General features: G+C 37.8%; 1 protein-coding gene across 1 annotated transcript; it reads left to right on the top strand.

Annotated features, from left to right (window-relative positions):
* The first annotated feature begins 46 nt into the window (after window positions 1–46).
* Window positions 47–27400, top strand: LOC121322301 (solute carrier family 22 member 5-like). The gene is made up of 12 exons (XM_041262127.1): window positions 47–867; window positions 1634–1801; window positions 2808–2812; window positions 3417–3543; window positions 5351–5492; window positions 6907–7007; window positions 10050–10264; window positions 10591–10773; window positions 13967–14102; window positions 14769–14842; window positions 18996–19018; window positions 26635–27400. Exons 1-12 carry the CDS (start codon window positions 476–478, stop codon window positions 26683–26685), a joined length of 1617 nt encoding a protein of 538 aa, XP_041118061.1. The 5' UTR covers window positions 47–475; the 3' UTR covers window positions 26686–27400.
* Window positions 27401–27615: the final 215 nt, after the last annotated feature.

Raw genomic sequence — 27615 nt, 5'->3', positions numbered from 1 at the left:
ATCCTTTGCGCGTAGCGTGACGGAAGTCCCCATAGAGAATCAACAGCGAGCAAAATGTCACTATCAGTACCCTGTGCCACATGTCAGAAAATGTGCGCTGCGCTTTGTGGTGTCAGTTTGTGGTAATATTATATGACCTTTCCCAGTCCACGCCCTTGGAGGCGGGTTAGCACTAGAGAAAGGTAGGATTCCGCACTGGCTGTGTAGCATAGTCTCAGAAAGTAAACAGCTCAAAGGGTGTGCTTGACTTTTCAAATGGAGACCGGAATATACAGTTTGACAGTAGGAAACTGAAATGTGCTTTGGTATCATCCAGCCTGCTCTATCTGACTGGAGGAAGTGTAGCTGGTGCTATGCATTCATTCTTCTGAATAGTGATACCATATTTATGCTATAAAAACAACGCTTGTGACGGAACTTATTTATTAATAAGAATATACACGTGATAATTGACTGGATATTTATTAATTTGGAAATGAGAGATTATGATGAAATTACGTCTTTCTTGGGTGAGTGGGGCCCTTTCCAGCGGACGGTTTTCTTTTTATTAAGCATTAGTACTATCCCTAATGGTTATGTGGGGATGTCCATGGTATTTCTAGCTGACATCCCATCACACCGCTGCAAACTGCCATACCTCAAGGAGAGCGGCGTAGATTTGAATCAGTCTTTACCAATGCAAGTGATAAATGGAGAAATTATTCACAGCAGATGCTCTCGGTACAAATGGGTCAATACTTCTTGGACAGGATTTTTAAATGACACGGAAAGCTGCCTGGATGGCTGGGAATACAGCACAGAAAGATACACCTCCACCATAGTTACAGAGGTAAGCACAATGTTTCCTGTTAATGAGCGTTTTTTGAATTAGAATAGAGGTTCCGGCTGCGTGCTTTATGCCGTTAAATAGGTCTACTACAAAATGTAAGGTTTCTACAGTATAGATTTGAAGTGTATCTTAATTATGTATTTATCTATTGTTTATCATTTTTGTGAATTTAGAGAAGTGTACGATTCCTGAAAAAGAGCATTATGTAACAATGTGTGAGAAATATGAAGAGCAAAGAAAGAACTTGAAGAGGAAGTTGATGAACATCGGGATATATGACCTAAGGATTAATAGCTTGTTTGGAAAGAGGAAGGGAGACGAGAAAGAGAAAAGATAATAATTTAATATATCAGGGAAACGGGAAAAGCAGGCATTTTATAGATGATGAATTTAGACGATATTGAAAAAAAAAATGACTACAGACAGAGGGCGTTAATCATATAAATGTATAGATAGAATGCTCTCCTAAAAATAATTTAAAAACAAAAAATGCTGCTAATGAGTTAGTCACATACATTTGCAGAATTATGACAAGAATTATATTTAAAAAAAAAAAAGAACTTTGAAGTCCAAATAACACCACATCGGTTGACTGTGTACAAAACGAAGGCGCCTTCCCTGGCCACCACATCGCATTTCATTTTGAATTTGCCGACTTTTCTTGATAAACTAATCCACGTCTGGAAGGCTACTAGACTTTAATCCTGTGTGAATCATGCTTTAAAAAATGTGTCCTGTTTGTTTAACTAATCTACTGTGTATCATAGATATAATTTTGTGTGTATTCCTCCCATTTGTTTTCAGATATGGCAGGAAGGTGGTCCTCTTTTTCACCATGGCACTGCAGACTGTCTTCAGTCTCATTCAGGTCTTCTCTAATAGCTGGGAGATGTTTTGTGTGCTCTACTTTGTGGTTGGACTCGGACAGATCTCAAATTATGTTGCTGCTTTTGTTTTAGGTATATTTGAACTGTCATGGCTACTACCCTGACCGCTCCACTGACCTCTCTCTACTGAGTGCTTTATATGCTATCTTAGGCAGACTTCTCACTGGAACAAACCAAGTGCAGAGATATACATTTAAAATGTAATACACAAACTAAAATAATTCTCTGTATAAGTAACATATGTACAAAACAATTATATTATTCCAATTGAAAATAACCTTTAAAAGCTAATAACCTTTAGTATTCATTTTAACATTATACAACCCCTATTTTTTCTTACCATAGTTTCCTGCAATTGTCTACCAAAGCTGCTGTAAACAATACCTTGTCTGCGCCCTGTTTATCAGGCTTCCAGTAATGTACAAGGTCATATCAATGCCCTTCACTATAATGCTGTCTCAGTACCTTTACTTAATAACCCACAACATGTAAACTGGCCTGTCTTGGTGTCCCAATTGGCTGTGTTCCAAATTACTCTAATCTCTTTCTATACATACAAAAAAGACCTATTGCCTATTTACAGGAGTTGGGCAAAAAATAGAAACGGTTAGATAACTGAGTTTACAGTTCTCTGTTTTGCAAAGAGTGTTCTTGCATGACCACATTTCGGAACACTTTCAAAAACACACATTACTTTTTATTAATTGTCTGTAGTCCCAATACACTACCAGCAGTGGATAGAACTATTACATACACATTATATATATATATATATATATATATGTGTGTGTGTGTGTGTGTGTGTGTTTTTCCATTGTTGAAAGAAAAAAGATGAGCCTATCTAAGTGTAATAAAGCACAGAAAAGCATTCTGGGAAATCAGGTTAAACTAGTAAATGCATAGTATAATCATGGAAACGCATGGTAAAATTGCACAATTACCGTGGTTAATTTTTGTAAGGGTTGAGGTTAGGGAGAGAGGGCTCACAATTGCATTAAAGCACGTGACAATCAAATAGCACAACGACATACACTCTAAAGCACAATGTATAATCATATGTACTGTATAACAGAGCATTTTAAATACATTAGGTATGGTAAGGGGTTCAATTCTTAAATTCTTCTGAAGGGGGAAGCTGTAGTTGGAAACAGAGAGCAAGGTCTGGTCTCCAGAATAGCTCCTTAGTCATAGCTTTTGTGAAACGTCAGTAATTGGTACAGAAGTAACTGACAACAGAGCATCTACTGTCAGTGCTAAATCGGAGTCACTTGAGACTGGAACTTTTTATTATATTTTTTACATTTAAAGATAACTGTTGGTGAAGAACCTGAATCTTCACATGAATACCTCCTGCCAATCTGTCCTCTCAAGCAGCTATTGTGTGTGTGTAAGGAATGTATGTGTATTTGTTTTTTTTTTTAAATTTACACAAATGATTGCAAATACAAATCCTAATTCTGCTGTCGCATACAGGTATGGCCTGAAAGCTACATTTCAAAAGTTAAACATACATTATCATTTTTTTAGTATTGATTCAAGTACAATAGCTGTTGGTATAGTCGCTGTTTCACAGTTGAAATCCTGTTGTTTTTGTACTTGTATTTTAATGTGTAATGTGCACATATTCCAAAGACAGTGCTTTAAAAGCAGAAATTGCTGCTACATCACACCCTGTTAAGAACTCACTCCCTGTGCTGTAGCTCAGTTTCACTGTAATGGCCTTGTTGCAATCAAGCTGTGTGACCTATTTGCATATTTTTTTCGGAGCTGGAGGGTGTTGCTGTTTGTGATTTCCATTCCAGGATTGTTTTATGTACCTTTGTGGTGGTAAGTGTGGGTAATCTCGCAGTGTTTTATCACCCAAAAGAAAAAACTTGACCATTTTGCTAACTGAGTGATGGTCATTTGATTTCCTGTTACAGTGCACTCCGTTTATAAGAGTCACTGATGTAAGAATCAACCGCATATAGTGATCAAAAACAATGGGACAAAATCATTCCTATACTATTCAATATAAAATAACCTGCTTGTAAAAATCAAGCAGTCCGCTTATAAGAATCATTTTGGATCAAACTGACTGCGTGTGATCAACTACAGTGACGAGTACAGCCAATAAAGATGATTTTGAATTTGATTACATCTCGCGTGATTAGACACATACGCAGTGTGGATCGTGCAATGATGCAGGAAACGCTGCATTGTTTATAATCAAATGTGACTGCACCACTGCATTGTGCAGGTATGTTTTTTGTGTTCTCTGTTAGTGAAAATTAAAAATAAAATAAAATATAGTGAATACACATTCACTGAATACATACCAAGTACAGCAGTGTTACTGTGTGATATGCATGTAGAAGGAGTGGGGTTGCAGAACTTTACATCTCTGCTTAGTGAAAAACTGTGAGATTTGCTTCACAACAGAAATTAAGCAAGGCACAGATGCTTAAATGCAGTTGTAGTCCTGACAGTAAAGTACTGTACTGTAATGTCATTTTAATTCAAAGGCCATTACACGCAACACTGCACAGCAGTTAAACTATGCACCCTCATGAGACGATCGTATACTGTAGTAAAAAAAGGATTCTGCAGCCTTGAGTAAACATAATTGTGATCATATAACAAGTTGCTTACCCACGAGGACTTATTTTGATATATTGTCCTCGGTGATTGAGCACCATTTAAACTGCTGTTGCGCTGAGGCGCTTTTGCTAATTGTAATGTGACGTGGCTGAGGGCAGTGCAAATGATCAGGCTGGAGTCTTGATTTACATTTTTAAACTGGTATTGCTTTTGTTTTTCTTACGATGTGGTGGGGAAACAACCGCTAAGAAAACAAACAAAATAAACCTTGCTTACCCTATGCATGCATGCGGGAACTCATGACATCTAGTGGTCATCCCATTACACTGCAGGGAACAAAGCTTTCATTCTCAACAAATAATCATGTTGGTCCGCTTTTAAGAATTAACCTCTTATAAGAATCAAGTCATCCGGGACGGATGTGGTTCTTATAAACGGAGTCCACTGTACTTTGATTTAGTGTTTGTGAGCAGGAATAGCTACAGTTAAGTAATTTCATTTCTGGTGTTATTTTATTGTCTGCATTCCACAAACATTTTCATTAGAGAACAAAAACTTTGTATTTATTATACAGTAAGATTAAATAATGTGTAAAGTGTGCATTTAATTGAGCTATGCACATGTTTTTGCATGATCCTGACTCTGGCCAGTGTGACCTTTTTGATTACATAAATATTATTAAGTTAAAATGCTTTTCAAATTCAACTCTGTTTGCATAACATCGCTTGTAATGCATATTCCTATCGACAGGGAAAGTGAAAGGACTAATCATGTCGGTACATCCATATTTCACATTTTTCAGTTTTATATATATTTTGAGAACCGCCTTTACAGTTTTGATGAAACTTGATGAGAAAGTTTGATTATTTAGAGATCTACTGATAGTTGCAATGATTCATCAAGCCAGATTGTGAGGAAATGTGGTGGGGAAGGATATAAGTGTTGCACAGGATTCAGTGAACTGTCCAATGGGCTTGCTTTTTAGAGCATGGGTTTTGTTTATTTATATTTAAATAAAGGTTTACCAACCCAGTTTATGATGTCCTTATTACAGGTTTATACCCGAGTCACCAAGATGGCTGCTTTCTCAAGGCCGAGTTGATGAAGCAGAAGCAATCATTCGAGCAGCTGCCAAGAAAAATGACATTACACCACCGGAGAATCTATTTAAGGGAGAGGAAATCACTGCGTTTATGGTAAGGCTTTGTGCATTGCTAATAGAGAGGTTGGGGGTGGGGGGTATTTTTAATTATCTAAACCGCAGCAGATCACACAGGGGTCATTATTGGCCACTTGTGTGGAAAGACAGCTGCATGAAATCAAATAAATGAAATGATAAAATAATGGGAAATGGGTCAACTTTCATAATTTAACTTTGTGTTTTAAATGGTTAAGTGCACAAGAGAATTATTTAGAGGTAGTTGTAAAGAAAACTAATTATGCCCAGAATTACTTTGTTCAATTAGTAATAGTTATGTTAATGTGGGAAATATATACTTAACCAGATGAGTTTGAAGTAGTTTTATCAAACCTTATAAAATAAGGCTGCAATGCAAGCGCGATACATTGGAACAAATGACTGCACAGTACTGAGTCATTCACTTAATTATAATTAACTTACTGTATTTCTTGTTCAAATTAATATGCTGTTAAGGTTGAATTAAGCAATAGAACCCGAAGAGGGCTTTACCATCTAACAAGGACATTTAACATAACGAGAAGGGCCTTACCAGATGGTAAAGTCGTCTTACGAGGGTTCTGTTGCTATTAGAAAATTGATATATTTAAAAAAAAAAAAAAAAAAAAAACATTTAAATTGTTTCTGTGTTTCTCGGGATTTTATATTTCAGTGTTTAAGCTGCCGTTAGGTCCCAAAATGTTTTAGCGAAATAAAAATAGAAATGTTTTAGTAATTTAAAAGTTGTCTATGTGTTAATGCTGTTCTTGCTGTTTGTTCAGTAACTTGTTCACAGTGTGTTCAGAAACTTTATTCAAAGACTCGTCTTGGCTTTGTTAGAGAACAGAGCCCAGTACCTGTTCTGATATGCTGAAATAAGTTGCTAAAAATAATCAGACTCTATCCAGTTGCTTGATTTCTTCAACTTGTCAGACCAAGGACTAGTTGCTATTGTGGTTACAGTATTGCAGCTGACACTGTTGTCTTTTTAAAGGCCCAGACCAATAAAAACTTTGAAAACCCTCTAATCGCACTTAACAAAACTATTAATAGTGATTTTGTAATTATCTTTTTTCTTCTACTCATAAATTAAATACACTTTTGTTAAGTGCGATTGGGGGGTTGTCAAGTTTTGATTTGGTCCCAGCCTAAATTTAAAATAGATAGATTGAGTGCATAGGACAGCAGGGAAGCTGACTTAATGTACATTGACAGACAACATTTGCAGAATGTGTACCAGAACTGAGATTTTATTTCATCAAGCAGAAAAAAATTGCAAAACTGTTTTGGTCATGCTATATATTACAAAAATGTGACTAAATTGTGAGAACTGTGTTTTTGTTTTGTTTGATTGTGCTTTCTTTGGTAGTGTACTGACTGTAAAACTTCCTAAAGGAAAATGGCAACTTGCTTTTTTCTTGATCCAATTTCAGCAGCTAACCTCTAAAGAGAAGAGCCAACATTCATACACCTACATAGATCTTATTAGAACAACTAACATAAGGAATGTGAGCATCATTAACTTCATCGTCTGGTAAGTTCAAAATAGATTGTGTTCATTCTCACCAAAATATTGTGACTGTGAAATTGGTATTGTAACAACTTTTATACTAGTAAGTATGTTGTTTGATTTAAAAAGCCTATATTTTAATGAAGTAGATTGAAGTAGTTTATAACCACACTGTATGTTACACATTTGGGGGACACCTCCACTGAGAACACACTGATAAAGGCACTTGTTGGCTGTAATGCCTTTTATGTTTAATATGAATATAAAAACTTGAAAGCACTTATTTGTAGCTAAATGTATTGACAAGGTGTGACATGGTAGCCAAAGTGAGGAGACTCGGAGACGGAAAGTGCAGCAAATAAAATACTTTTAATTAAATAATAATCAACACACAAAATAAAAGGGCGTGATGGCCAAATAAGACACAAAACAGTCTAAACAATAACTAATAAACAACTTGCAGCAACACTGCTTATTCACTTTCACCCACTCCCCTCTACCAAACAGGTCCTCTCACTCTCACAAACACTCACCTGTTCTCCACCCACGAACACACAACCCAGAGTGAGTGAAAACATGCAGCCTGTATGCAACTGTACCGAGACTCTATTGCTAATCAGTCATTCAATTGGAGTCTCGGTACAACTGCATGTGAATGAATAAAAGTGCAATTCCCCGTGCTCACATATTATTTTACCTGCACATGAAGTGCTGTGCAATCCCCGTGCCTACCTTTTAAACACTTGTGCTCATAACCCATATTTATATCCTGTGTATTTTATACGTAAACACCAACAATAACACACTACATACAACATAAAACACTAATAAACATAAAGGGGCGGGACACTCCGCCACACAAGGGCTGGGCACTTTCATTTTTTAAGATAATAATACAAAAGAATGTAACATGTTTTGTTGGTTTGCATTTAGTAAAGTCTTTAAAAAACAGACCCTTCTTTCATCGTGCTGTTGAATTTCTCGGTTTCCTTATTGGGCCATGATGAAAATGTAATATGTGCCCACAAGCTTACCAGGATAAAGTAAGCTGCCAGGAACTGCAATTCATTGTAAATGGAAAATTATTTTGGGACACTGCAGATTTACTCTTGGGAAATTGTACTTACAGTAGCTAAAATAAGGATTTTTTCAAAACTAAATTACAGAACAAAATTATATAAAGTAAACTACATGTTAAAGTGTAAGTAGCAGGGTTCCGAAAAAGTGTTATACATACCCAGGTGTAATTAATATATATGTGTATATATATACATACATACACACACACACACATAGATAGTTGGGCAGTATCGAAAATACATGTAATTAAAATACGTATTTTCATTACGTTTGTAATTTATAATGCAAATGCCAATTTAGAATTATTTTGAATTGAACATTTTCTGAGTATTTTGTAATTTCAAAATACTCCAAAATGCATTGTCAGTAATAGTTAAAATATTAACCTGCAGCTGAATAACATTTAATTATAGTGATCGCGCATTCAATAAATAAATAAATAAATTGCACGCGCCAGTTCATCTTGGGAGTAACTTTAAATCAACAATGGTGCGCTCGCTATCACATTGTCGTTCTGGAGACACCAGAAAATTCCATCAACTAGTGCTTCAGGCTACTGAAGATCTGGGTCTTGTATCAGAATCTCCTAGTGGGAGACCTCTTGAAGAGGAAGAAGATGACTTTGTTTTCATAGATAACAAAGGTGTTTTTCCAGATAAGTACTCCCTCAACAAGCAGCAACAAAGCTGAACTGGAGATCCTTCATTTTCTTGAAGACCCAAGGAAGGATGTAGCATCTTTAGAGCAATATAAGAAGCTGTTTATATGCATTAATACCATTCTCCCTTCCTCTGCTCCTGTTGAGCGTCTATTCTCTTTTGCTGGCTTGATATTCAGCCCCCAAAGAAATCAACTGTCGGATGACCTATTCCAGAAACTTGTTTTGCTGAAGGAGAACTGATAGAGAACTATACAGTGCTACACATCAGTCTAGTACATCAGTGTGTACTGAAAACTACACTAATGTTAGACATTAAATAAGTACTGTTTGAATATTCAAAGGTTTTTGCTTGCTATAGAATTGCTCTCCTACCCCCCACCAAAAAAAAAAAAAAAACATTCTAAAACTTTCTAGTGTTGAAAATTGGTATTTATTTTTAAAACTGCATCTTGACAGCAAAAAAATAAAGGTGCTTGGAACAGTGATTGTCTCTGAAGAGTCCTTTATCAAAATGCTAAAAAACCCACATATTTCCTGAAGAGCAACTTTGAAGGGTTACAATTATAACAACCATCCAAAAGCATTCTAGAATTTTCAGGTTCAGGCCTTATTATTATTATCAGGCCTAAAATATTGTTTTTTTGGGGGGTGATGAACTATCTATCTATCTGTCTATATATATATATATATATATATATATATATATATATATATATATATATATATATATATATATATATATGTTTTGTTTATTAAATGTATTTTGTAATTAAGTATTTTGCCCAACCGTGTGATGTATATAAATAAAATGTATATAGTGTTACGCATACCAGGTGTAGTTTTCTTTTCGCTGTTGACATCCTGACAATTTTGTTTCAAACTTCTTTTCAAAATGGCTGCTCTAGTGCACTGTTAGTGTAAGTATTCTTTCCCACATTGTCAGACAGAGAACACAGCAATAATGATCCATGATGTGATACGGAACAGAAAAGCCAGAGCACTTCCTGCAGTGATTTAGTTAGAGGACAGATGTCAAACCCCAGTGCACTACAGTGGCCGTTTTGGAAAGAGCTACGAAACAGTTCAGAAAGTTGTCAGGATGTTAACAATAAAAAGAAATTACAGGTACATTATTTAAACGGTTACAGGAACACGTGGGGGCGTATAACGCTATATTTTTCGGAAACCCCACTACTTACTCTTTAACATTAATGGTGGGAATTAGCAAGTGCATTTTTTTAATGTAAGGAGTTTAGTTTGAAGGCTTGAAGGTACTCTTTAGAAATATGTATTATAATGTTACATATATATGTGTGTATTTGCAGGATGATTATTACCATCGGTTACTTTGGTTTATCTTTGAATACTCCAAACATGGTTGGGGATCCCTACGTCAACTGCTTCATTTCAGCTGCTACAGAGATTGCAGCCTACATTTCAGCCTGGGCCACTCTAAAGTATACTCCACGACGCATTGCGTTATCATTCCCATTGCTGCTTGGTGGAGCTGTGCTGCTGGCCATCCAACTAGTCCCTTCCAGTAAGACATTCCTTTGTCCTGATCTTCCATTTTTTTTATTTGTCGATTGAAACCCTTTAAGTGATGGACTATAGAATCGATGTAATGCATATTATTAGATTTCTTCTTGAGGAGGGTTTTTCAAGCATATTTGAACTGCTGACCTTTTTCTCTGCTCAGTATTTTGAGTTTTTATTGGGTTTATACTGTTCTGTAACTGTGAACCAGTCGAGAGACCTTTTGTGATTGAAGAGGGATCCCTTTAGAAATAGGTTAAATGTCTTGCACTCATTCTTTCCTTGATAAATATAACTATTTTATTTAATGTAAATGTGTGTTTTTTTCAGACCTTCAAATACTGAGCACTGTACTGGCGATGGCAGGAAAATTTGGAATCACTGCAGCCTTTTCTATAGTCTACGTCTTCGCAGCAGAGCTTTTTCCCACAGTCGTTCGGAACATGGGGGTGGGTGCATGCTCCATGGCATCCAGGACTGGTAGTATACTTTCTCCATACATCGCCTTTATTGGTGAGTACTGCTAGTTAAACTGGTTCAACTGCTTGGGCCACTTTCAGACATTGTGGGAATCCCAGGCAGCGAACTTGCCATGAAGCTAAACGAGCGTTCTCCAAGTGTGGTGCACTTTTGCTTGGGGATAACAAGCAGGCCAGAGTCGGAGGACCTCAGCTTGCAGGCGGGGACATAGCGGGTCAGCAGGTTGAGGAGGTACTCGGGACTTGTGTGATGAACGGCATTGTAGGTGAGCAGGAGAGTTCAAGATTACTTTCAAAACTTTACATGTAGCCAGTGCAGCTGGGGATTTGATCAGTTTGATCTCTTCACATTAAACCGTGCCCTCCACCCACCTTCACCAATCCCGGGCATGGTGTCAGGACAATGTTATAATATATATTTTGAAGATGGATACACTTTATTACAATCATTATTCGTAATTGTATTAACAGCAACACAGTCACTTATTCACGTACTTCATCCCACATTTAAATGAGAAAGGACGTGGAGGATTTAAAAGCCCATTTAATTGTTTCACAGCCAAACCCTATAAATCAAACTGATCGCACTACTGTTATTAGTAGTATTGTTATTACAGTATACCTTTTATTTCGCATTTGATAAAAGTGGAATAAAGAACGAGAAAACGAGGATGCAGCATTTTAATAAGTGACTACTCTATTAATGTTAATGCGATTACGAATAGTAATTGTAATATTTGTCCAGCGTATTTAAAAAAAAAAAAAAAAAAAAAATTATAACGTTATAAAATGTTGCACCCTCTTTGTCCATTTTCTGCATGGAGCAAAACCCACAAATTCAAATAAAACTTTAGCCAAGACCCCACCCACCCTATTTATAAACTGCAGGTCTATCTAAATGTTTGTTTTTTTTTGTGAACAAAACGTAAAATGCGTCGCTGCACTTTGTAGGAACAATTTCCATGATTAGCCCCACAACTTTCATATCAAGTTGAGCTGGGCTCAACCATAGAACCGGTGAGCTGCAATAGGTCTGAAAAACACAAACTATGTGGACGGGGATTGGACAGATTTCACAGGGGGTTGGTCAGATTAAACATGATCCCTGTCTGGGTAGTTGATCAGTCAGTCATCCTAGAGGCGGGCCCACCGAGTCTGCCACTTACCGCAGAGCTTTTACAGTCGTCAGAAAAAAGTATTTTACAGTAAGATATTAGTGTCCCTTTAATAACCTCATCGCGCCCCACAGTTTGAAAACCACTGATACAGAGAGTTGCAATAGCCGAGGAGACAAATGTATGACAAAGTATCTCTGCATCTGGGAGGGAAAGGTAGGGACGGACTTTGGAGATGTTTTGAAGATGGTAGAAGAAAGATTTGTACTGTGGGAGAAGGCAGCAGCAGACAGTTTCTGAGGTTCAGGGCTGCTATATTGAGGATTCTTAAGTTGTTTTAGATCCTGCTAGGAGTCCAGATTTGCAGTATTCAGCTGAAGAAAATTGGCAGACATCCAGGCCTCTATGTCTTGAATGCAAGCGAGAGCCGGGCCATGGCAGAGGGGCTTTCAGGGTCGAGTTTTAAGTAGAGCTGGGTGCTGTCAGCATAGGAGTGAAACATGAGGCTGTGCTGGCGGATGAGGTGACCCAAGGGAAGCATGTAGATATTGAAGAGAAAGGGCCCAAGAACAGATCCTTGGGGGACACCACAAGTGACCGGGTTTGCAACACCACTGCATCCAGCATAGAAAACAGACTGCACGAGTCCAGATAGGTAAGAGGACATCTAGGGGAGACAGGTTCCAGAGATCCCAGCATACTTCTGAAGGCGGTCAAGAAGAATGCCGTGATCTGTGGTGTCAAAAGTGACTTATGTCAAGGAGGACAAGCACAGAGGGAGCACCAGCATCAGCATTGAGCAGGAGATCATTCACAATCCAGAGCAGAGCAGTTTCAGTACTGTGATGCGGCCGGAAGCCAGACTGTAGTGGTTCAAGCAGATTGTTGTCCATGAGATGTTTCATCAGCTGACCGGCTACAGCCCTTTCGAGAATTTGAGAGAAAAGGGAGATTAGGTAAGTCAGCCGGGTCGAGGGAGGGCTTTTTGATTACCGGCGTAACTTGGGCAAGCTTAAGGGCAGCAGGAACTCAGCTAGAGTCCAGGGACAGGTTGAGAGTGTGCACGTTGGATGGAGCAAGATCAGAAGCACAGAGACAGACAAGGTTAGTCAGCAAGGGGGCACTTGTCAGTATGATGTCTAAACCAGGTACGTAAGAGTACAACCGTTAACACAAATTCCCCTGCAATAAATTTTTTTTTTTTTTTTTTTTTTTAAACAAAGCTACTACCAGTACACACATTGTAAATCCGTTCCAGAAGGGGAGCTTGTATGAATTTGGCTGCCGTCGCACCTAGCACTGCTACTATCTCGTAAACCGTTTTAAGTAACTTCACTTTTTCAGTCATTATATTTTGTAAATAAAATGTAATGGCACCCTTCATGTTGGCCTATGACCCAAGATGCTAACAAAATGCTTAAAATAAATAAATAAATAAATAAATAAATAAATTTAATATATATATATATATATATATATATATATATATATATATATATATATATATATATATATATCGATACATAGGCGCATTCTGTAGGTCAGGTTTGATCGTGGGTGTCATACAAAAAAATGAACACTTTCCTGCCTGCTTTTTGTAAAGCTGCTGCAACCACAAAGCCATGTATGTATCTCAGAAGCGATTTCAGGTAATGACTGCATAATTTTCAGGATTATATAAACACTTCATGCTAAATTGACTGGCAGATGCACAGAGACAGTACATAGCTGTATTCTTGTTACTTCCTTAAGTTCCAGTACCAGTGTTGTGCTGTAAAACTTTATCAATCTTTTTTTGCATTGCTTTAAACATAATAAATATGTTAATATTGGGCCTAATACAGTGCAGAATGTGCAGCACTCTTAACTTGATTAAAAGCAGCAACCAGACACTTCTAAGCATATATTACAGATGGTGTCCAGTGAACGTTAATCATTTCAGTACTCTTAGCTTATCAGTGATTCTGAGATCTCTATTGAGGCCTCAGGGGTGCTTTTAACTTCAGACTGACACAAAGTGAATCTAAAAAACAGGAAGAATTTCCTGTCTGTAACAATCTCTTTGCTCTATGTTTGTACATACTTGTGATTTTATTCTTGTTTTTTTTTCAGGGACATATAACAAGATCCTTCCCTATATCCTGATGGGATCCATCACTGTAGTTGTAGGCCTTCTGAGTCTGTTACTACCAGAAACACAGGGACAGCCTCTTCCTGAGAAAATCAGTCAAGTACCGCCACTTCACTGGTTAGTTTCAGTGATAAAGTTTGCCAAAAAACAACAACTTTAAAGCATTGTCCTTTTTTTTTTTTTTAATAGGGGATATCAATATATTTAGTGAACAAAGGGGTTGATTGGGGTTAAATGGGCAATGAATGTCACACAGATCTCACCCAACTCAAATCAATTCACGTGGAGTTATGTTCCCTCACTGTTGCAACTCCCACAACGGTTTAAGAGAACTGAAGGTCACTGGGCATAGTCAAATCGCATTAGCAAGCCAGTAGACTCCCTTGCGTTCAACTAAAAGGCTGTTGTTATCAGAGAATCTAATACTTGTAATAAGTGTATCAGATCACAAATGATGACAGTGATGTAACACACTTTTGGGATTGAAAGATAGGCCAATAAACTACCCAGGGTCTTACATCCTATATATCGGTGGATCTTTAACCCACATTTTCATGGACTAAGGGCATTTCAAAGTGATGTTACTGAGAACCATCTCCTGTATACCATCCATATAACTAGTATACAGAGTGTCCCACTGCATCTACGACTTGGAGCATTACTTGGTTGAGTGGTATTCCTAAATAATGCCAAGAAACATTTTGGTATGTACTATACTGTAATTATAAGAGTACCCTCTCCGTATCAATATAATTTATATTGACATATGTTTTTGATTCCCAGCTGCTGCCACAGAAGAGACCCAACTCTTGAAATTGATTTGGAAGATAACAGTATAAGAAATGGAAAATATTCTGGTCAGCACAACTCTTCACAGGGCTGTTAAGTACCTTAAATCCAGTTTAATACTTCTTTACATAAATTAGTTTTGATAATGTATAGGCTTTTTTTTGCAATTATGAGTGCACATTATGTTAAGTGTTACCTAAATGCGTATTTTATAGTAGAATAATTTCACTATAGATCTAGTTCTCTATCAAGTATGAAATGTAACCATTACCGAATGAGTGTTTACCTGTAAAGATCCTGGAACCTGAATAGAATAGCAAAGCTGTGCACATACGCCTGTGACATAGCCATGCTCGCCCCCTAGAGCATAAGACGGCTACAGACATAGATACTAGTACCATTCAGATCCTGAGGGGAGAGCATACAGATAAGTACCCGTTACTTTTATCTGCATATATTTCGCTACTAACGTGATAATTATTTTTGAAACTTTGTATTTTTTGTTTACTAATTACACGTAATTTTTGCACACAGCCTGTTGCTTGTGACTTCCCATAGTGGTCTTGTGCACCGCGTGGAGCTGGCACCTTCTGCTGCCCCTTCCAGGGATCTCCTTTGTGTTCTCCTACAGGTGCTAATAACTCCGGCTGGAGTTAAAAGAAAAAAAAAATAGAAGTGTTTCTTTTAGGAACAATATTCTTATTTGTGAAATGTAATTGTTATTACTGTTTTGTGAGAAAATATTTCTTGTATGTGTGTTTTTTTCTGTCTTGCACAGAATCGAGGACAGCTGCTGGGCTCATCAGCTCTGCATGAACTGATTTGTTGCGTACGGGTTTCTTATTAATGGAAATTCAATTATTGTGGTAACTGTTTAGTGTGAGAGTTTCTATTTCTTGTGTGTGTATTTTTGTTTTAAAATAAATACAAAATAACACGGTTACAGCTGTTGTGCTCCGCAGCAGTGTGTCTGCCGTCTTGGTGGCTGCTTGCAGCACCGTTACTAAGGCTGTTTAGGCTAACAGCAGACTTTCTTCAGTTGTTGCAACTGTGGGTTTGCCAGAAGATAAACAGTCCCTGCATACAGCTTCTTGCGGTAACACAGGGCAAGGTTACCACACAAGTACCGTTCTGACCCGGTGCAAATCACCACACGTGTACCATACTGAGGCCAAGGGTACCGTACCGACCCGGTGCAAGTCATCGCACGTATTCTGTACCAAGGGCAGTGTACCAGAAGGAGACGGTAGACTCTGACAGCCCTACCGTACCCTAGCCCCCCCCCCCCCCTCCGTGCACCCGGATTTTCTTTTTGAAGTCCAATCGTAATGGAATCATCCTGCTATAGCTTTGGCTGCTTCCAGGTCAATGGGCTCATTATACAGCCAGCATGACGCAAAAAAACTGGGATTGACTCGCTTTCCTCCTGTAGACACTGTGTCTTCTCAAAGTGCATGGAAGCTATCCTGGCCTCATTGAGACTCAGAGGTATTAGAGTGCTCAAATAGCTGGACAACTGGCTCATTTGTGCCCAGTCTCCAGCACAGGCAGAGGCCCACACGGAACTCGTCACTGGCCACCTTCATTGGTTGGGCCTGACGGTGAATCGTGCAGAGCCAGCTCACACCTATGCAGATAGCCTCCTGTGCAATTGGACTCCCAAGTCCATGCTGTCTACACTATCGGACAATAGAGTGCAGACAATAGCACCTGTTTTAAAGTTTTTTCAGCTCAATACAGCACTTACAGTAGTAACGTTCCAGAACTTCTGGGCTCGATGCCAGCAACTTCCCAGACCCTGCCTTTGGGTCTCCTGCACATGCGCCCTCTCCAAGCCTGGTTCAACAACAGGGTTTTTCAGCCTGTGTTGAACCCAGGCTGCCTAGTGACAATGTCTCACCACTGTTTAAAGGCGCGCTTCTGGTGAACACAGCCTGCACATCTACGTCTAGGCATAACACTGGGCAGCGTTACCAGAAGAGAGGTCATCACGGCAGGGGTGCACAGGGGGCATGGGTCGCCACATAAACTGCCTGCAGCTCCAAAAGATTTATCTGGCCCTGCAGAATTTTTTTACAGGTGGTTCAAGGTAGACACATGCTTGACTGGACAGACAACACTACCGTGGTGGCTTATATAAACCACCAGGGTGGCCTCAGGTCTCTCAGTCTCCGTCACGTGGCTCGCAAGCTATTGCTGTGGCACACAAACACCTCCTTTCACTGCGGGCGGTACACCTGCCCAATGTGGTAAATAGATCTCTTTGCCTCCCAGGAATCGACCCACTGTTATGTGGTTTGTTTTGTCTTATGGGGCTAAATCCCATTGGCAAGGCCCGTCTAAACAGTGGCTGTCAAAATAAATAAGACACAGTCAGGACGGCTTATGGGCAAGCCATCTTGCCCCCTTCAGAAAAAGTCACTGCCCATTCCACCAGGGGCATGGCAACTTCGTGGGCTTTGTTCCAGGCTACTCTCCATACCTTTACAAGATGCTATCAAGTGAATGCCACGGATCCACAAAAGCCTGGCTTTGGAACTAGAGTGTTGAGGGCGGCTTCAGGGTCAACCCTTACAACAGAACATAGAAGTGAGTTCTCCCTCAGTTGTTTAGCCCTAGCTACTCGTTTCTGGGGTTTCGAATGGTAACGCACAAGGTGCAGTAGCAGTGGCAGTCGTTATGCAATATTGCCTTGCGATGGCTTTGGTACACTTGCCCATTTGGTAATGGTTACATTTCGTACTTGATAGGGAATGTTGGGTTATTATAACCTTGGTTCCCTGAAATAGAAATGTAACCATTAACCTTCAAGGTTGCTGCGTCCATGATTGCAGCATGTTTGAGGGAAAAATGATACTAATACCTGTGTCTGTAGCCCTCTTATGCTCTTGAGGGCGAGCATGGCTAGGTGGCAGGCGTTTGCACACAGCTTTGGTATTCGAGTCAGGTTCCAGGATCTTTACAGGTAAACCCCCCTTTCGGTAATGATTACATTTCTATTTCAGGGGACCATGGTTATGATATTAATCCAACGTTTTAAAATGTTTTTCTGTGTTAAACAAAATCTAATTTCAATCAAATTTAAAATTAACAAATACAGTACAATAGTACAGAATAACAGTACATCCATTCACATATTTTATAAATACATTGAGAATGTTGATATTACTTTAATACAAGCTTAAATAGTAGAAACATTAGACCCCAGACTCTGTTTTTACTGCAGGAGTAAAGTTGCATGTGTTAAGTGAACAGTACAATATTTTATTGGAGTATATTTACAAAGGAATGATTTAAGCATTGGTTCTTGAAGGAAACATTTATTTCTTTCTAATAACTTGAACAGTTTTGTCAGTTTTACATTATTTTCTTAGTGAAAACTGGTAAATGATGAATATGTTTTATAAACACAGTAATTTTGTCAGACTTAAGCGCTCTAAACCATTTTAATGTATTTAATAATCTTTTAAACTTAATTTGATGCCTGTTTTTTGTTTTGTTGTTATTATTATTAATAATAATGTTAGTTGTTAGCAGAAGCCTTTATATAGGGCGACTTACAGAGACAGGTTTTTTTTGGATGCTGGTGATATGGAAATAAGAAAAAAAAATTAATATAAAAAAAAAACACAAGCTTTCAGTTTCTTCATAATACTCACACCATGTGAAGCACTCTCAATAAGACCCTGATGTGATGCAGTCAGCGTTTGAGAAAATTGCACACACACATTTCTGTTAGTTTCTTTTAAAAATGGGCCAAATTTTCATTCTTGGTCAGTTGTATCACGAGTAGGACATATTCTATTTATTGAACAGATTATCAATACAACGTTTCTTAATGTAGGTGAACTAACTATTATGTTTGCACAGCAGATATCACTGTTTTTTTTAATGCAAAAAACAGTACAATACAGAATGGAAACAGCAAGGAAAACTATATTCCTGCTCATATAAATATGCATAGAGATATACACATTTATACAAACAGGCATGCACAGCTTAGCCCTGAAAATTTAATTTTATGATAGCCTACTACCTAGAAGGTTGGCAAGATGTCTAAAGCAGAACATTTACAAAACCTGAAACACTTATCTCGCACTCAAATCTTGAGATGGACCTATGTAAAATTTTGTATTATATCTAACTCATTATCAAAAAATAAATAAATGAATAAAAGTCCCAAGATTCTTTTATTAATTCCATCATTTATTTTCTTTCCAGAAGCATGCACTTCTGTATTTCTGGTGAGTACAGATTTGTAACCTGTATGTGTTCTAAAAACATTTTATAGTCTATTTATTACATTAAAGTTATGCAAAACAAACAACTCACAACTAACCTTATCTGTTCAAAACAAACTTTCTTTTTCACACAACAAAACTCAATGTACTGTAACATTCTTCTTTGTCTGATATTATTTTAACCTATGTGCAATAAACTAGGACTGCATAAAAATGTTTCAAGGGAGTTTTCCATTTCACATGTTACATGTGCAATTCCTGCAAGTTCACATGCTGTAATCTTTTTATATTTGTGATTGTTTTATTATGCATACTAAATTAGTCTAGTGAATGTATCCTGGTTCGTATTTGACATTTGTCTTTAATATTTAATCCTGTTTCTTTCTGTTGTTGGTGGTATTAATTTACAATTTTTTCAAGCAAGCCTACAGTGTTTTCCTTCTCATAATATGTTCAGTAAGCTTTAACCAAGAAGGTTCGTAACCACCTAAAAATAGGTAATAAACTTTGAATATTTTTAGCAGACACGTTTTGACTTTAACTTCAATGGAAATTAACACAATTAACCATACAGCTCAAATAATGCTGCGGCAGTTAAGTGAACAAGGATTTTTTAAACTTTCTAACTTGCCCGAATGAGAGGCCTGCAGATCCCTGGATGTTGTTTTAAGGTTCTTTGTGACTTCCTGGACGATTTTACTCCTTGCTCTTGGAGAAATTTTGGCAGGTCAGCCACTCCTGGGGGAAGATTCACTACTGTCCCAAATTTTCTCTATTTGGACAATATTGCTCCAACGGGTTTGGTGGAGCCCCACAGTTAGAAATGGCTTTGTAACCCTTTCTAGACTGATAGGCATCAACAACTTTTTTTTCCCCGGAGGTCTTCAGGAATTTCTTTTAATTGTGGCATGATGTGCCTCTAGAACCTGTGTGCTGACAACTTAATTCTGATGGTAAGGGCCAAAGTTAGTCAGATTTATATTGGGCAGGGCTGGCCCAAATCAGGCCTGATTGTTAACCAAAGTATTCAAACAGCTGACCCTAATTGTCCCTTTGGGTTGAGTTAACTAGGGGGGAGGCAATAACTTTTTCACACCTGAAGATTGCGTGTTTGATTACCTTGCACACCTAACAAATGAAAGAAGCACCAAACTTTGGTGTCATTTTTTCTCTCAGACTCCCTCTATATACTACTACAACCCACAAAAAGATCTGACCAAATTCAATGTGAAAAATGTGCAAAAATGCAGAAAATCAGACAGGGCAAATACTTTTTCACGGCACTGTATATGCTGATGATACTTATATCTTTCTCACGTTTCATTCCTTTATCTCCATATCTCCTGCATTTCAGATTGTCTCTCAGCAATCTCATCTTGGACACATTCACATCACCTCAAAGTCAACAGTTCTAAATCCAACTTCTTACTTTCCTTCCACTTGTCCTCTGACCTCCATCTCATTCTTCCTTGGTCCTATCAATCTTTCTCCTGCTAGAAACCTAGGTGTATTTTGGACCATTCCTTCTTCTATTCTCGACACATCTTTTCACTAACACATACATGTTGTTTCTTTCTTAACATCTATAGAATCTGCCATTTTTCTATCTACTTATTCCACTCAACTCCTGGTCTTGTTCTTTCTAGATTGGATGATTGTAACTCTCCTCGCTGGTTTCCCTGCTTCGGCTATTCACCCTCTTCAGCTTCTTCAAAATTTTGCTGCTCTTCTGGTATTCTCCCAACCCCACTACACGCTACCCCTCGGCTTCACACTCTCAACCGGCTACCTATCTATTTCTGCATCCAATTTAAGACCCTTGCTCTTGCCTATCTCTCTAGTCATCATACTGCGCCTTTATCTCCAGTCCCTCGTGTCTGCTTCTATTCCTTCTCACCCTCTGTTCATCCTCTACTGACCGACTTGTTATGTCTTCTCTTCACTCTCCTTCCTCCCGTGCTCGCTCCATCTCTTCCCTTGTCCCCCTGTGGTGGAACCAGGTTTCTCCTCAGGACTGTTCAGTCTAACTGCTTTCAGCCGTCTTCTCAAAACCCACTTATTCAATCTTTAGTTGTAAATTCCTATTTTATATATCTTTTTGTATTTTCCTTGATGTGTAATAATTTTGTATATATTGTATACGTGTGTTTGTTTTGCATATTTATTGCCTGTAATTTATATACTTTTATATTTTGTTTAATTTTCTGTCAGTCGCTTTGGATAAAAGCGTCTGCTAAATAATTAAATAATAATCGTAATAATTGATAGCTCTTTTTGAGATTGTAAAAACTACCAACTAACAGCCAAAAATGCCCTTTCTTTTAAAAGATTTTTTTGAGGTTCCATCTCTTGTATGGAAATTAGAATGCTATTGTGTAGTTGACCATATCCATACATCAGGATCTTTAACATCAATTAAGGAATGTCACACAAGACATTAACAAACAGCTGCAGTAGCTTTGTGAACGGGACCGTGCAATCTTATCCATAGCAGAAATGTATTAATTCTGCTCAACAGACTACAAATGCTTTAATAACAGTGAATAGTCTATGATTTACACAACCCATTTGGATTCAATTCTTAATTTGTGCAAATCGTAACTGGTATTATTTCCAGCCAGAGAAATTCAGTTTGTTAATAATTGTGCATACAAAATATCAATGTAATTTGTAAGCTGATGGTGAACTATTATGTATGTTCTGTGTTTGCACTGTGGAATCCCGCATATGAAGAGCAATGGAAAGTGCCTTTTACTACCACTCTTTTTCTGGTGCTCAGAGGCTACCTTGAATGTGGCCAGCTCCAGCTCTAAGACAAGTAAAGCATCATGACACACCCTTTTTTCCAGAAAACACCCTGTACATATTCACTTCTGTGCATGTTGTGTTATAGTGCAGCATTTTCACAACTTGCCAAATCATTACGTTTTAAGCTTACTGGATTTCATTTGTTTATTAAATGTACCAGTCTAACGAAAGGCCAGTCGATACAATGCGATGCAATAAATAAGAAAATAAGCAGGTTTCTGGTAGTCTTTTTTAATCTCTTTTTGCATTTAAAAAAAAAAAAAAAAAAATCATTTTAGAATTGCTGTTTTGCCCTCTTTACTGAACAAGTGAGCAAGAAGAAGGGAAGATACCAAAATATCAAAAACAAACAAACAAACAAAAAAACCTACCTTTTATTATTATGAAACATTGCCACCTGGTGTAGGAAATAGGTAAGTGTTGCTACTGAATGAAATAGCTGACAGAATTTAACATCCTTTTCAAGGTCTTGTTGAGACAATGAACCAAATTGTGAGAAAATCGGGTAAAATAATTTGAGATTCTAAATTAAAAAAAAAAAAAAAAAAAAAAAAAAAAAAAAAAAAAAAAAAAAAAAAAAATTAAACCAGAATACAAGTACAATGTTTAGATGTGTGGGGTTTTTTTTTTGGATATCATGCGATGGTTTCCGGGTGCATTCCTTTGTGTCTTCTGGAAGGGTGGTAGAGTCTGTTGTGTCACTTCATTGTCCTCTTCCAGAAGAGGTCTTCTGCTCTACTAGGAACTGTATTTAGAGAAAGGAAATCAATTGTGCATGTCCAATTAAACAAATTATGTTTTAAAAAAACTTTACATATAAAAAAAAAAGGTTTAGTTATTTGTTAGACCAAGTTAGTTTTTGTTTGACCAAGTATATATATTTTCCTAACTCTGTGTGCTAAGTGCAAACCTGCAAATGTAATAATTTAAACTTTGAAAAAATGGATTTGCTTCCTACTGTGAGGAGCATGATGTTTGAATAGCAATAGCAAATAACTAGCAAACATATCTACAAATACTTAATGGGACTGAGTGTTCAAATCTCAGAATGACCAACATGTTATATGGACAGTACCTTCCTGACTGAAGGCAGGTTCTGGTTCAGTGGGGATTGCACGCCCACATTGGATGGTAAATTTAGAATTAAATGCATGTCTTAACAGGTGGCTTGCTGACATATTAATAATTCATCTTTTTAAATAGTTTACATGTGCTTCAAGGCTACATAGAGCACATACAACCATTTTAAAGCCATAGCATGCTACTGTCTAAGTATAGTCAGGTTATGGATTAGTAAAATCTGTGGCTCAAAAAATAGATCGATGTTAAAAGGGTATTACATTTCATGTGCCAGTAGATTTCTTATCTGACCTAATTAAATCAACATGACTTTATCCCTCTTCTATAAAAGAAGGTATAGTACAAATTATAAAAAATAAAAGCTACGAATGACAAATTCAACCATTGGTATGTATTTATTTAATGCATTAGGCTACCTCATTCTTTCCTTGTCTACTTGTTTAATTCACGGTTGGAGGGTAGTTCTGCTATCTCTTATTGGACTCCAGTATATGTGGTCAGTACTGTGGATATGAAATAAAGAAGTGTTTAGCACCTGGGAGATTCCACGTGAACAAGCATGTTTTATCCCAGTGAAAAGGGAAATATTTGACCTTTTTATTAATTGACTTGTGATGTGAATGTTCTTCATTTATAAATGGTCACGGTTAGGCACGGTTGTAGGTCGAACAATAAGCAGTCCCCCACACCCCCCCCAGGGGGGGCCCCCCAATCATCACCACCACCGCCAGCAGGTGTCGCTGTTAGACACTGGTGATCGAGGAATCCTGAAATCAGGAATATGGCAGTATCTTAACAGTCAGTCTTTAAAAAGCTTAAATATTTCTCATTGCGTGTACTGAAAAACAGACTACTTTAAGTCATGTGGCAGTTTGGTGTGATGTTATACAAATGTGAGGTTAAAGTATATTGAATTAACTTTATACTGTCACACACATTGTTTATGCTTTAGTATCTCTTGTAACAAATGCCTTTGTCCTCTAATGTCACTTGATTTGTGATATTGTGTGGCTTGCAGAAATTCCAGAAACACTATTTGTATACTGAAATGAGGAGGTTACGGACAGCGATAACTATTTCTTTATAATGTGCTTGGCTACCCTACTAAAAAAGTAAATACCTGTGCAAGTTTGTGGTGTGTTTCATCTGTTGTCTTTAAAAAAGTATCAGAGCATTAAACCGATTTGGGATCGTTCCCCTAAAGCAGGGGTCTACAACCCTCGTCCTGGAGAGCTACTGGGCCTTCTGGTCTTTGTTCCAACTTCTACCCAAGCGCTTGTTTACTTAATTGCACCAATTAGAGGCTTAATTAGATTAACAGGTGTTCCAGATCTTTAGCCATTGATGACATAGATAACTATAAAATCTGACGATTTGGGGCTCTCCAGGAGCAGGGTTGGAGACCCCTGCCCTAAACCGACCCTAGCATTACACCATCTAATCATCCCCAGTCGGTGAAACAGGGTTAGTTTACTTTGTTGGTCAGCTCTTCACAGACAGGAAGAAATCATGCTCTGTTCTTGATTCCCCCACCACCAGCCAATCAGGGAAGCTCAGTCATTCTGGCCCTGACCATCCCTCCCAAACAACCGGTTGCCTGGCAATGCGTCTTGCGAAGCGGCTGAGCATATCCTGCATTGACACGTGTGCTCTGAGAAGCTAGCAACAGGTCTTCCCCTGTCATAGTCTAATAAATGTAATGTCTGCTCATAAGTAATACGAAAAGTCTTGGAACATAAAACAAATTTTTCTGGAAACTTTTCGAGCAACATGTTGCGGGGGATAGGAATTGTTCACTAAGTATGTCAAATCTAGATTGTTTAGATAACTTGCGTAAAAATGTTACCTAAAACAAGTCAGTGATGTTTTGCCAGAAAAAGCTGCCCAAAGTTGCTTGTGGTGGAAACCTTGTTTGTGATGCCCTAAATTACAGGTTAATACCTGAGTCTTCAAGGTTGTTTCAAGGCTGGGTAGATGATGCAGAAGCAATCATTCGAACAAGTGCCAAGAAAAATTGCATTGCACTACCGGCCAACCTATTTGGCTTCTAACTATGTTGCCTGGAACTCTTTTTTTTTAATTAGAGAAATGAATTAAGATAAATTGGGTAGTTTAACTTACACATCTTGCAAACAAAGATGTACAGTAACAAAGTAGAGCCAAGTTTGTAAACAGGTGTCAAGATGAGATTTTACACCTCAGCAAAGACACTCATAAAGTGCTGAGGAGAAAACAAGCATGTTCTTCTGATGATGTGTACTGTACACCGTGCCTCAGAAATCATGTAATAATAGTGCATCACTGGCAAGTTAAGTTAGAGCTGTATCGTAATTTCAGCAGGCTTCATCAGTGCTGGTAACTGCTTTAAATCAGAGGCTGAGGAACTTCTTGTTGGTATCCTGGCAGATCAAGACCTTTTTGCAAGCTCTTCTGATACAGTCTAATGATGTATTAGATAGAATTATGTGTGCTAACATGTACAAATGTTGCTTTTGCCCTTTTTTATTTATTTTTATTTTTTTTAAAGAGAACCTGGATTAGAACAGGATGCCATTTTAGGACTCCTGGCAACAATTAGTTTTTGCTGCCATACTTTTCAAGGATAACGCCAGTCCACCTCTAAATATCACTGTTAGGATCTAAAGCGGGTGAATCCTGTTTGGTGCAACATTTGAATATGTGCAATGTTCACGGCTTCCAGTGTTTGCAAATGATTCTCTGAGTAAACTGCCGATCCTAATGCAAGGGCTGAGAGTTCTGAAGGTGTCAACATAAAAGGGTTGCTTAATCAGCCACATACATTGGCTGTCAAAAGAATTCACCCCTCTTGGACCTTTCCACATTTTATTGTGTTACAACATGGAGTCAAAATGGATTTAATCAGGAGTTTTTGCCACTGATCAACATAAAAAAAGTCCATAATGTCAAAGTGAAAAATAAAATCTACAAATTGTTCTAAATTAATTACAAATATAAAACAGAAAATAAGAGATTTGATTCAAGTGGCCATCGAAGAAGCAATTTTTTTTTTTTTACTACCCTTATTATGTTTTCACAACACCCAAGCACCTGTTTTAATTGAGCCAGTAATGTTTTATTGTTGATTAAACTGTTGCTGTTTGTTTTGGAGTGTGTAAGAAGTTTTAAGCTACATCTCCTTGGGAACAAAAACAGAGCAGCTCCATGGCAACATTTAAACAATGATATAAAAAAAAAAAAAAAAAAAAAAAAATATATATATATATATATATATATATATATAATATACAATAGGAAAGACAATATACACATATATATGCATTAAGTTATGAATAGACACAAGCATTACAGAATACTAGTCCACTGCCGTTTAACTAACTTTGTTCTGTATTTTTTTTCTTGTTGCATTTACATTTTCAATACATCATACTGTATTTCAGAAGCCATTTTTGATGCCTTTGGCATTGTGTGCCCTGCATACAAAGAATGCATGACAAAGCACTGTAAAACAATATAAAATAATCTTTTGTCGTGTCAGGTCTGCCTCTTAGCATCATACTAGCCCTACGTAAAAAAAAATGCATTCTTTAAACGTTAAGCCATAGTGGTAATGCATATAAATATATACAAATAGTGTATGGTTTCCTGTGACTGTGTACTTTGTGAATTCTGTTTGATGAAATAAGTTAACGATTTCTCAGCTGTTATTCCCTAGATAAAAATAAATAATGAAATGTATGTTTATCTTTCAGATTTCGAGCATAGTACTGGCAGTGATAGAACCATTTGGAACCACACTGTAGCCTTTTCTATGTATACTCAGCAGAGCTCTTTCCCATAGACATTTGGAACATGGAGGTGAGAGCTCCGTGGAATCTAGGATCCGCAGCATCATCTCTCCATACATCGCCTTCATCAGTACTGCAAATTCTTTGCTGCAACCTGCTGGTCCATTTCCAGCCATTGTTTGAGTCCCACGTGGTCTGTCATTATCTGCCCGTCTGGGCGGCTCTCTGTATTCATATCAGCTGGTAAAGAATCCAGACTATTTCAGCAAAGCTATTCAAACAATCAAAATATGTGAGTGGAGGAGGAAAACATGGTTTTTTTTGCCTGTATGAACATTCTTTCATCTGTGGCTGTTAGGTTATTATAATCGCTCACTTAAAATAAACTTGAGGTTGACAAGCATTTCAACAGTGTTTTTATTGTTTGAATGATTTTGTTGAAAGATCTAAAGCAACACACGCCTTATATCCATTTTATCTGATAAATCAAGCTTAGCATTTACAGTGGAGAAAAAAATATACTGTATGTGATAATATCGGTTACTATTGTGAAGTTATAATATAATCCACATTCTGCCTCCTAAAGAAACATCTCCTTTGCCTTTGAGTAATACGTGTGCTTCTTTTTCACATGTTACTGGTTTCAGCCTTCTTCCCCCCTGGCCCTTTCCCGCGTTAGAGAGGTCAGATTCAGTGCAAAGTTGCACCCATATACTCCTATGGGGGAGCCAGTCTGCAACAAGTCCAGGTGCTCACTCATGTATACTGACACAGGGGCAGCTCCCGCGAAACCACAAGCAAGAGCTCAGGGTCTTGCAAAGTTCAGGGTGCATCCTGACAGCTCCACAATGCAACACAGAGCAGCTGCAAAGGTTCCATCTGCGCTCACCATTACACTACATTTTACACACATGTGGAGATGGCCTGACGTAAAAAAAAAAAAAC

This window comes from Polyodon spathula, chromosome 1 (genome assembly GCF_017654505.1).
Source record: "Polyodon spathula isolate WHYD16114869_AA chromosome 1, ASM1765450v1, whole genome shotgun sequence".
Classification (NCBI taxonomy): Eukaryota; Metazoa; Chordata; class Actinopteri; order Acipenseriformes; family Polyodontidae; genus Polyodon; species Polyodon spathula.
This window is presented reverse-complemented; position numbering and strand designations above follow the sequence as displayed.